The following is a 12,786-nucleotide window of genomic DNA, read 5'->3' as shown; positions in this document are numbered from 1 at the left end:
CACACTAGATTGAAGACAATGAGCTGCCGCTGAGTTTCCAGAAGGGCGAACAGATGGCTCAGTTGGTTAGAGCGCAAGCTCTCAACAACAAGGTTGCCGGTTCAATTCCCGCATGGGATGGTGGGCTGCGCCCCCTGCAACTAAGATTGAAAACAGCGACTGGACTTGGAGCTGAGCTGCATCCTCCACAACTAGACTGAAGGACGACTCAGAGCTGATGGGCCCTGGAAAAACACACTGTTCCCCAATATTCCCCTATTTTTTAAAAAAGTTAATTACAGAAATGATAAAAAGCAAGAAATGAAATTAAGAACCAAAGGATAGTTTTAACAGCAGATTAGACAAGGTGAAGCGAGAATTAGTGAACTAAAAGATAGGTCCAGAATGAAGCACAAGGAGGCCAAAGAAGAAAAATTCAGAAGAGAAGGTAGCAGAATAAAATGAGATGGTTTATCATACATGTGACTGGACTCCTCAAAGAAGAGTGAGATAAGACAACGGAAAATTTGAATAATAGCCAAGAACCTCTCTGATGAAAAGTACCAAGTCGTAGATAATAAAACAAACACTATGGACCCCAAAGTGGATGAATGAAAAGAAATCCACATGTAGACACATGACAGAAAAAGTGCTGAAAACCATACCAAGCAAAACTACTAAATGAAACCAAAGAAAAAGAAACATTACTCCTCAAAAGGATCAGTAAACTGACATCTGACTTCTCAACAAAAACAATGGAAGACAAAAGACATTACAACATATTTAAATACTAAAAGAAAATAACAGCCAATTTAAAATTCTATATGCAGCAAAAACACCCTTCAAGAGTGGAAGTAAAATAAAACTTCTATACAAACAAACAAAGAATTTGTCATCAGTAAACTCACAATGAAAGAAAATATCAGAGGTATTCTTCAGACAAAAAGAAAATTATCCCATATGAACAGTCACAGTTGCAAGAAGGAAAGAAAACCAATGATAAACATATAAATGTGTAGGTAAATCTAAATGAATATTGTCTGTATAAAATAAGAATAACAATATCTTCTAGAGCAAAAAATGATAAATTATACAATTACATTCACATGTAAGTCAGGAAGGTGGATAAATGGAGTTAAAGTCCTCATACTGTCCTAAATGGTAGAAGTACCATTTAACGTTTGACTTTGATAAGGCAAGATCTCATTTTGTAATATCTAGGCTAACCAGTAAAAGAAGTGTAAAAGAATGTATAACTCCCAAGCTAATAAGGAGGAATAGAGGAGAGAATTTAAAAAAAAGAATTAATTCAAAAGATGGCTAGAGGGGCAGCCGGATGGCTCATTGGTTAGAGCGCAAGCTCTGAACAACTGGGTTGCCAGTTCGATTCCCACATGGGCCAGTGAGCTGTGCCTTCCACAAATAGATTGAAGGACAATGACTTGGAGCTGATGGGCCCTGGAGAAACACACTGTTCCCCAACATTCCCTAATAAAATTCTTTTAAAAAATTAAAAAAAAAAAAAAAAAAAAAGATGGCAAGAAACGAGAGAAAAAACACACTGATCAGGTAAGACAAACAGAAAGCATTTAATAAGAGGGTAGATTTAAACCCACGTATATCAATAACTGTATTAAATCTAATGAGTAACTTCTCCAGTTAAAATAGACTGTCAGATTAGATTTTTTTTTTTAAACTAACTGCATGTATTTTACATGGGTCATATCTAAAACAAAAAGCTATAAAAAAGATGAAAATTAAAGGCAAAACTAGATATACCCTGTAAACCTTAATCAAAAGATAGCTAGTATCATATTAATATGAAAGAAGTCACTATTTGTTCATGATTATGAAATATCCAAAATGATCTACATATAACTTATTAAAATTATTAAATAACCATAGCAAGATTTTTTTATATAAGATTTAATAAATAATAATCAACTGCATTTCTGAATCAGCTATGTACTGTTGGAAAATAAAAATTTTTAAATGTATCATTTACAATAACAAAATATTAAATATGTAGGAATAATTAACAGAAAGATGTATAAAACCTCTCTGCAGAAAACAATAAAACAGTATTAAAATAATAGGAGCATATCAGGTTCATGAATTGGGAGACTCAAAACTGTAAAATGTCAATCCCCAAAACCATCTACAATATAGAGTTAATATAACTGTAATCAAAATCCTAACAAGATTTTGGGGGGTGGCAGAGTTTCACAATCTTATTTCAAAATTTATAAAGAAATGAAAAGATCAAGAATAAACAAGATGGGGTGGCCGGATGGCTCATTTGGTTAGAGGGTGAGCTCTGAACAACAGGTTGCCGGTTCGATTCCCACATGGCCCAGTGAGCTGCACCCGCTACAACTAAGATTGAAAACAGCGACTGGGCGCTAACTCTGGGTGGTGAACACAAAATGTGATCTATTGATGATGTACTACAGAATTGTACACCTGAAATCTATGTAACTTTACTAACAATTATCACCCCAATAAACTTTAAATAAATAAATAAATAAATAAATAAATAAATAAATAAATAAATAAATAAATAAAAAGATAAAGGGAAAAAAAGAAAACGGCGGCTGGACGGAGCTCAGCCGCACCCTCCACAACTAGATTGAAGGACAATGACTGATGGGTTCTGGAAAAACACATCGTTCCCCAATATTCCCCAATAAAAAATTTAAAAATAAAAAACTCTAAAAAAAAATTAAGAGACTGAAAAAGATGATACCTACAACAAATATAACCATTAAAGAATTTGAACCCAGAATATAAAGAATCCCACTAAGCAATAAAGAAACAAATAGTAAAAATAGGCAAGAGACATAAATCGGCATTAACCAAAAGGATACACAAACGGCCAATTAAACATAGTAAGGCTGTTCCACTTCATTAGTAATCGGAGGAATGCAAATTAAGGCCACAATGACACATCCATAGGAACTGTCAAAATGAAAAGGGAGGAACTGACAATTCCAACTGTTGGCAAGTATGTAAATTGGTACTACCACTTTAGAAAATAGTTGGCTCAGTAATTCCACTCCAAGGTATATACTACACAGATATGCAAGCCATACATACCAAAAGACTTGTACAAAAATGTTCATGGCCGTATTTCTTATAATAGCTAAATACTGGAGACAGCCTAAATGTCCATCAATAACAATGGATAAATAAATTATGGTATATTCATACAATGAAATCTTATACTGTGGTAAAAATGAATGAACTGTAGCTACAATCAATATGAATGAATCTCACAAACAGAATTTTGAGCAAAAGCCCACATAAAAAGACATACTGTATTCTCTAATTATATGAAGTTTAAAAAAAAAGATAAAAATAAATGGTTGTGTTTAGAGATGCAGGTTTAAATGGTTAAAAAAGTAAAAGGGAAGTTATTACCCTTTGTCTTTGGGAAAGGGGGGAAAATAATTAGACGGGGGTTTGAGGGGGGTCTATGGGATACTGATAATATTCCATTTCTTTTTTTATTGGGGAACAGTGTGTTTCTCCAGGGCCCATCAGCTCCAAGTCAAGTCGTTGTCCTTCAATCCAGCTGTGAAGGGCGCAGCTCAGCTCCAAGTCCACCATTTCTTGACATGAATGGTAGTTCCATATGGTGTTCATGTTGTGATAAATCCATAGGCTGTATGAGATTTTTCTATGTAGTCTCCTCTATGTGTTACATTTCGTAAGTTTAGTTTTAAAAATATGATAGACACTTGGATGACTGAGGTAACAGTGGAAACAGAAAGGTAGATGGACTCAAGAGAGATTTAGAAGGTAAAATCAACAAGACTTGGTATGGTAGGAAGGGAATGTAGGGAGAGGGAAAGGGACAAAGTATCTTTCTCAGGTTTGACTTAAGGGTCTATATTAATGGTGGTACCATTTCCTGAGAGAAGGTAGACTGGAGGATGAAGGGAGATACAGAATTCAGTTTTGAATAGAAATAAAAGCCAATTCTTTTGTGGACTTCAAATCATTAAAATAACATGATAGAATCAAGTAATTGTCTTTCAGAGGCAATGTACTAGTCAAATACCCTAATATTATAGGGAGAAAGGATAGGAAAAGCGCTACATAGCCTTTCAGTAGTCTGGAATGGAGTCACAGACCTTCAAACACAGGGGAGCTGTAGAGAAAGCAGAAGTACAAAGCCTAGCATATAAGAGAGAGGTAAGAAGGCAAGAATGAGATAAAAAGAATAAGAGAGTATCTGACCTAGTGACATTCTTTATCCATCTGAATACTTTACTCAAGTTCTACTTTCTGAAATAATCCCCTAGTACCCATTCTACTGACAACACATAAATCACCTCCTTCACATCTAAGCTTAAAACAAACTGCCTTCCAGGGAAGCCCTCTCTCATATTAATAACTGCTCTTCTCACCATTAAAACTGGTTCAGGCTTTCGTCACCTTGCTACAGATTTATCAGTCTTCTAGTCGGTCATCCTAACTCCTGTCTTGCCTTCATCCATCCTCCACCCTCCATACTGTCCCCAGAGGACATGCCTAAAACAAAAACCCACAGGTAGAACACAAGACCCTTCAGGATCAGCCCCTTTTCAATTTTTCTGGTCTTCTCTCTTAGAAAGCTCTCAACCTAAAATCTATGCCAGCCAAACCGCTCGCATTTCTCCTAAAGTGACAGGCTATTTCACATCTCCATGCCTTTGCTCACAACTGAATGCCTTTCCTACTGTTTTCCAACTGGCCAAAATCTGCATCACTATCACGATATAATGCCTTTCTAGACCTCTGCTCCCAAGTTGAATTAAATATCCTCTTCTTTAAGGTCACATCATGACCTGTCCCAGATTTCAGAGCACCTATAACATTGTATTATTCTTATCCATTTACTGTCTCTACCCAACTAGACTCAGATCATGGATCATCTATTCATTTCTGTGTCACCAACATGAAGCACAAGGCCTAGCACAAGTCGTATTCAGAACATTGTGAGCGAATAAAAAAACGAAACAAATGAGTAACTTTAGCCCCTACTATCTATATACTGCGTCTACTATTTGGTCTCCCAATTATACTTCTAGCCCCTAAGGGACAAGAAACACGTCTCGTAGTTCTGCATCTTCCACAGCAACGAGCACAGCAGTGTAAGTGAAGAACCCTTCGTGGGAAAAAAAGTTCACATACTGATGCCTGTCCACAGAAAGACTTGGAGAAGAAAAGCAAGAAGGCAAAGAAGTTTATCTACTAAACTGCCAGATACCACATTTCTGGAGAAAACAGAAGAATAAAAAACACCATGGTCATCAACCTAGAGCTGGACCCGTTTGGCACCCCTCCTCATCTCCTGTGGGGCCAGAATCTGCTAGACTAATGTAAGCAGCATGGACTGGTTAAAGAGCTTGGAATCTGACATCAGAACACCTAAGTTCAATTTTTTTTTTAGGCATGATAATGGTAGTGTAATTATGTTTTTAAAGAGTGTTTATTGTTTAGAGCTATAAACCGAAACTTATGAATAAAATGATCAAGATGCCAGGGATTTGTTTTCACAAGAATCTGGCAGAGAGGGTCAGAGTAGAGGAAGTGGAAATGGCCAATGAGGTTGGGAATGAAACAAGTTTAGCCATGAAATGATTAACTATTGAAGTTGGGTAATGAGTACATGGGAATGAGTTAATCTATTCTCTCTACCTGTATATGTATTTGAAATGTTCCATAACAAGAAATTGGGGAGAAAATTTAACCCAGATTCAAATCCAGACCCTCTACTTACTTAGCTGGATGACCCTGAATATTAAATTGCTCTAAGACTAGGTCCTTATATGGAATATAGAAATAACAATATAAAATCTTACATGAGCAAAGAGCTTTGTAAACTCCCACAAGCTATATAAATATTAACTGCTCATAGAAGTATTATTACAGATGATTACTGGTAATAGTTAAATTACATAGTAATAACAATAAGTAGATATTGCTAAAAAAAAAAAAGGGGGGGGAGGATAAATAAAAATAGATCACTAATAGACTGAAAACTTCTTGAGAGCAGAAACCCTGATTTCATTCATGTAAAACAAGAGGGAAACATTTATTAAACCCCTACAATGTTTTCCTACCTTTCTAGGCACTGAGACACAGATTAATAGATATGTAATTTCTGAATTTAGGGGTTCAAAGGCTGAAGAAGATAGATACATATGACAAACAATAGCAATACTGAAAGGTAATTAATGTGCTAATGGGGCACCATCCAGTGCCCAGAATGCTGCCTGATATAAATAAGCGTTTTTTAACTGAGTAAAAAAGTGTCACAAATATTTATTATACCACACACATGTTTTAAAAAACAAAGAAAAATCCCTGCTCAAGAGGAGTTTATATTCCAGTACAAGGAAATGGACAAGGAAGATAAATAAATAAATAAATAATACATAATATTGGAAGATAGTAAGTGCTATGAGGAAAACAAAATCAAGGAAGGGGGCTAGGAAGTGCTGGGGTGGGATAGGCAATTTCAATTTCAAATAAAAGGATAAAGGAAGGCCTTACTGAAAAAGTGATGTTTAAGTAAAGACTCGAATAAAGTGTGGGAAGTAGACATATGAACATCTGAGGGAAGTGTTCCAGGCAAAAGGAAACATAAGTGAAGGAATGTGCTTAGCCAAAAAAAAAATGGCAGACCAGATCAGAGGGGAGTGGCAGGAAGAGGGGTTCTAAGCTGAGGGAACAGCATGTGAAAAGACACTGATTTCTGAAAACACACAAGGTCTTTGGGAAACTGCAAGCATTTGGATTAAGCTAGAACATTATATATTTAAAGAAAAGAATCTTTTATGTCATAAAGATACAGTGGTACCTCGGTTTTCGAACGTAATCTGTTCTGGAAAACCGTTCGAGTTCTGAAACGTTCGAAAACAGCCAACAGCTAGGCCTCAGGATCTTGCACTCAGTGGAAGCTGCCTGACATGTTCGACTTCTGAGGCGTGTTTGAAAACCGAAGCATTTACTTCTGGGTTTACGGCATTCGTAAACCGAAATGTTCGTCAAGGGAGACATTCGAAAACCAAGGTACTACTATATTATGTCATAAAGATTTAAGTATAGTTTATGGACAGAAGAGAGACTGAAGGGAAAAAGCTTTTGCAAGGCAGGACTTCAAGACATTATGTTCATCCCAACAGATGCAATATGAAATACAAATCATCTATAAAGTATTCTCAAAATTCTAAAAAATATGCTGAACTTGAATCTAACAAATAGATTTAATTTCCAGTTCATAGTAAATACGGGGATAGAGGTGTAAGTTCACCCCCAAGAAAATAAACAAAATCAGAAAACAAGACATTTTACAAAACAACAGGTCAATGTCACCAAAAACAAAAAATTGTTCTAGATTTTAAAAAGAGCAAATGCCATGTATGGGCACTGTTTGCATTTTGATTTCAACAAATCAACTATAAAAAGATATTTGGGGAACAACGAGAGAAATTTGAATACAGACTAACTGTTAGATGACATTAAGGATTTAGTTTTATTTGCTGTAGTTAGGTGGTTTTTTTTTAAAAATCCTTTTTTTAGAGATATTTACTGAACTATTTAAAGAAAAATATTATACTTTAAAAAACAAATAGAGGAAGCCAATTTGGCAAAAGGTTAATAACTTTAATCACAGAGATGGGTATTTGGCAGTTCATTATAGTATTGTCTCTACTTTTTTAGAAGCTTAATAATTTTCATACTAAAATTTAAAATTTTAATTCATCTGTGATTCAAATATTTGAAAATCATTTATTCTTTTACTTCAGATCTCACTTATATAAAAAAACAAAAAAATAAACACATTTTGTGAATTTCATTTTCTGTTTAAACTATTGCCTATACTGAATCATGCATGATGTTTTTCTAACCCATTAAAAATACATGGAGAAATAAAACGTCACTTAGCTGAGAAAAAAGGGGGGGGTGACTATTGCAGTTAGATATTAGGGCCTTGAATTAGGGCAGTGACAGCAGGTTGACAGGACTATATTCCAGAGACAAGTTTGATTAAAGAAAGGTCATGGTTGAAGTTAACTCCTCCTTTTTGCTCCCACTGTACCTACTGTAGTCACAGTATCTTCAGCAACACAATCGTTCATAGCATCTTATTGTTTGTATCTGTCTCCATCTAGGCACTATAAGCTTCTGAAGACAGGATTTAGGTCTTTTTGTATCTCTGTATCCACAGTCCCTAGCACACAGGAGACATTCAGTAAAAGACTGCTGAATGAACATCTTTCTTATTTTGCAATATGAACCCATTCTGCAGACATGATACAACTTATACATACTCCTACCAGGTCCTCAAGACCTTCTTACCTTGTAATAATGTTCCAAGAGAATCCTGACTACTCCCTCCACACTTTCTGCCTCGACAGGCTTCCTGGCAAACTGAAGTAGGTACTGCAAAGCATCTGCTGGGGACGTAGCTTTACACAGATCTATATGGAGAGCCGCAGATTTACTTGGTTTTGTCAGTCGGAGTTTCTTAGCAGTAATTTCCTCCTGTTGTTGCTGCAAGGGGATAAAGAAGATAAGGCATGAAAACCTAACTGAAAACAGAGAGTCTGCCCACTTAACTTTATCTCATTTGATGGAAACAGTGTTCCTTTACACCAAATAATGTATTCAGGCAATAGACCTAGTCTTAGGAAAAAGCAGCGCTATGAACTGGAAAAAGAGCACTGGATTGGAGACAAGGCTACAAGTCCCAAGTTTGCTTTTCACTAGCTCCCATGACTTTGGACAAGTCATTTAATATCTCCAGGTCTCATTTTCTTTCTTTGTAAAGTAGGTCCATTAACATTTTGTTCTGCCTATGTCTTAGAATTGTGGTAGCTTTAGGGTTAAGAGGACACACAGACAAAGAATCGGCTCCATTCTTTGCTAGAAATACCAATTCTATAAATATATTCAGGCTGTGCTGTGGCACCCACCAGGCTCAGCTTCCCTCCAGAGAAAAACAGAACTGATGGGAACTGTCTGCAGCTTACACTGAGGAAAAAAATCTTTCCCTCACTCCAGATGACTATCTTCCCCCAAATCATTCTGCCTTTATTAAAAAGATGGTCAATGTAGGAAAAAAATACACTGCCATATGCCTAGCAAACTGTAGCCACTTAATAAATGTTTGATTTGGAATGAGGAGATTGGAATGATTGATTTGGAATGAGGAGTTGTCTCTAAGTTCCAACTCCGCTGCTCTGTTCTGAGTTAGTCATGATTCTCAGTATTATCACCTGTAAAATGGGGATGATGACACCTACCTTTCTCAACCAGGGATTCTCATCTGAACCACAGAACACATAAAATTATTTGAGTAACTATTTCTCTATCCCCGAAAGGTGGTACAGAACTAGAAACATTCTAGGTGCATTTGTTACATATAATGGGTCCCGAAAAGTTCATGTAAAAGGGAACCTGTAACTCTGGGGTTTAAGTCAGGCCCTAGTGGGTAGGTATAGAGGGGATCACAACATAAGATAAATGTTGTACTCAATAATTTTCCTTAACACTTGACATCATTTTCATATTCTAAGCAATGACCTCCTTACAAATTTACCCTTTTACCGAGAGGAGATTAGGATTATGCTAGACAGCAACATAACATGACATGATAAAAAGACCAGGAGCTCTGAAGTCAGAGGAATTTGGGTTCAATAACCATTTACCCATTTCCATCCTATTCCACACATTCAGTCTTCAGTGTTATCCAGGCTGCAATTAGATCAAAAGCTGGGAAAGATTTTTTTCCCTAGAGAGTATGTAAAAGGGAGGACAAACCAACATCTGCAATCAATCAACCATCAATGACATTTTAGTGAGCCAGACCCTATGGTCTATCCAGGGGACACAGGGATGAACCCTCAGGCATTATCTCTGCCCTCAAAGAGCCCAGGCTAGTGGGGAAATACGTATACTGCTAATCACAGTAGTAGTACTGAGGGATAAGCAGAAACAGATGAGTACAACAGAGTGCCATAGAAGTAGGGAAGAAACTAAACTCTTGCTCAGGTTTCAGTTGGGTCTTGAAGCAAAAATATAAGTCCACTGGGTGGAGAAGAAAAAGAAAGGGAAGAATGACATCCATTCTATGCAAAAGAGACAATAGGTACCAAAGTTTGGAGAGGTACAAACACATGGCAAGTTGGAGGAGGGATGAGTCGTCTTGAGAAGTGGGAACAACAAAATGTTTCAAAAAAAAAATTACACTGCACAACAATGTCAATGTACTTAACACCAGAACTGGTTAAAATGGTAAATTTTATTTATGTATATTTTACCACAATTTAAAAAAAAAGGGGGAGGACGTCAAGAGAAACAAAGCCAGAAAATCCCAGAAAGCAAGCCACAAAAGAGGGAGCTCTGTGAAGATAGATAGCTCTGTGTAAAAGCTATCCTGAATCTTGACTCATTCTAAAAATTCAGAAAACTAATTTCACATTAAAAAGGGCAATAAAAAAGTGTCCAAGTTAAATCTCAAAGTTATTTTAAGCAAAAACAAGAATAAGGTAAACTAACTTCCCTACAGACAATGGGAATGCGCTACAAAGATGTGTCCACAAAACAAAAAAGAAAGGAAGTGATACAGCTGGAGGGTATACTGTCAAATCAAGAAGGGCTGGGAGTTGGGCTCCCTGGGGAGTTTTTAGGAAACGGAGCTGCAAAAGTAGGATGACTTGATTTGTCAGTGCAATTATCTCTCTGTAGTATGAATCACATATATGCTGTTCTCTCTCCTACTAGACTGTGAGCTCCTAAAGGACCCTCACGTGTATTGGACACTGTAGCTCAACACCTTTCATCATACCTGATACCTAGTAACCACTCATTCACTCAATAAACTCTTGTTGAAGGAATGAATGAAACGTTTAAGGATCAGTTCCTTCTGGATGGTCTAAGTCCTGCTACTCTACAAGTAGAAGAATTAAGGGTGGTCTGTGGCTCTAAGGATGCTGCTGATCAACTAGCATCAATTGGGGGCTTGTCAGAAATGCAGACTGCCTCACCTCCACTGCCAGACTTACTGCCTACAAGCTACATGTTAATGAGATTCCCCAGGTGATTTCTATACACATAAGTCTAAGAAGCACGACACATGGAATGACTTAGGATCAACCTCTACTTTAGCGACATCGACAAGGAGACACATGGAGAATCACTGAGTGCTCTGCCAAGGGCTCGGCCCACCGGTCCTTAACTCCAATGGAAGAAGGTATTGCCCATCACCAATGGAAGAGTTCTACCCCTATGAAGCTTGTGACCCACGCCTGCTTTGACTGGGTCTTAAGAATTTCTACAGACTCCTCTTCCATCCCGAGAGTTTTGAGTACAACCAACTTGTCCCTGGGAACGTGTGTGTGCGCGTGTGTGTGGGTATCAGGAATTGGGAAGGGCTCTGCCACTAATTGGCTCTCTGTCCTCGACCCCTCCAGAAGCTAAGTCCACATCTGTAAAACGTGGATATTAATGTAACCCGAATAAGATAACGGCTATTTCCGTAAATGGTAAAGCGCTATTTGTTTCTTCTAATAATTAAAAAAAGTATCAAGACTGCACATATTAATCATAATAACAAGAACAGGGACAAATGAACACGCCCACTAACGTGTAGTCTCAGGGAGCCTATCAAAGTAATCGGCGCTCAACCCAAGTTTATTCCACCAAAGCGCCTGACGTGTATTTCATCTTCCGCTGCCCGGATCGGTCCCAGGACCTTTTCTTCCGGAGCTTACCTGAACCACCTTAGTGAATTCCTCGTACACCCGCTTCTTAAGGTGCGCCGCCATGGCTGCCAGCGGACCTTCTCAGCTTCCGTACTTGACGAGGAAGGCGGGGCAGTGAAGGGAAGGGGGCGGGCTGAAGGAACCCGGAAAACTAGCTCAGGCCGGAGGAACCGGCCACGGTCCCACAAGGCAGTGGGACTCCGAGAAAGAGTGGTCACTTCCGGCTGCTCGACTGCCCCGTCGCGGTACGGCTGGATTTGGCCGCCTACGCCTCGTGAGCCGGTGGAACGGAAACGAGAGCGTAGCGGAGGGGGCGGGGCCTCGGGAGGAGGAGGCGGGACTCAAAGAGTGGGCGAGCCAATGGGAGCTTTCGGAGGTTTGGTGGTGGTCTCAGGGTTCGAGAGACTGGCGCGAAGCAGAGCGGAGGGTGGGACGAAGTACAAGGTAAAGGGTGGAGGCGGGGTTGAGCTAGTGCTACAGGTAAAACCCGGAGCTGCGTAGCTATCTTGACTCGGGAGGTAACGGAAAGAGGCCGAGCTGACGTTCTCATCATCCTTTGCTGTGTATAGTGTTTGCTGCTCGTAGCTTGCCTGAACTTTCCTTTTGGCCAATCAGTGCTCAACCCCTACTCTGTCCTGGGGTGTTTTTTCCTGCTCCCTCACTCCAGTTGTTCAAGAGCTACCCATCCTTTATGGAATAAACCCCTCCTCTGATAGCTGAGGTAGAGTGGAAAGAATCCCCAGGCCAGGGGTCAAACAACGAAGCTTCATCCTACAACTGGCACTTAATAAACAAGTAGCCTCAACTACAAATGGGCAGATAACACCTAACCTGACAAATGTAGTGACAGTGGAATGAGATAATGCATAAACAGTTTGCAGACTGTAAAGTGTGGTTCATGTTGTAGTGTTAATAAATCCAAACTCAATTTTACATCCTACATTAAACTTTAGCTGTTCATTGTTTCATCTTTCAAAAGAGTTTATGTGGGATGCTGAGAAAAAGTGCAGACTGTAGTAGGTACAGAAGACCCAAAAATGCATTAAAA

The 12,786-nt window shown here is 38.4% G+C and overlaps 1 protein-coding gene across 1 annotated transcript in view; it reads right to left on the bottom strand.

Moving 5' to 3' along the window:
• Positions 1-12,029, bottom strand: part of INTS4 (integrator complex subunit 4) — a 93,150-nt gene extending 81,121 nt beyond the window's left edge. The window contains exons 1-2 of the mRNA XM_019726396.3: positions 11,748-12,029; positions 8,332-8,526 (exon numbers count right to left, since the gene is read on the bottom strand). Of these exons, the coding sequence (XP_019581955.3) occupies positions 8,332-8,526; positions 11,748-11,801 (249 nt within the window). The 5' untranslated portion in view covers positions 11,802-12,029. The remainder of the gene's footprint in view (positions 1-8,331; positions 8,527-11,747) is intronic.
• Between the last annotated feature and the right edge of the window lie 757 nt (positions 12,030-12,786).

This window comes from Rhinolophus sinicus, chromosome 14 (genome assembly GCF_057876585.1).
Source record: "Rhinolophus sinicus isolate RSI-liver-muscle chromosome 14, RSI-T2T, whole genome shotgun sequence".
NCBI classification, from domain to species: domain Eukaryota; kingdom Metazoa; phylum Chordata; class Mammalia; order Chiroptera; family Rhinolophidae; genus Rhinolophus; species Rhinolophus sinicus.
The sequence above is the reverse complement of the archived record's forward strand: the minus strand, read 5'-3'. Positions and strand labels throughout refer to the sequence as shown.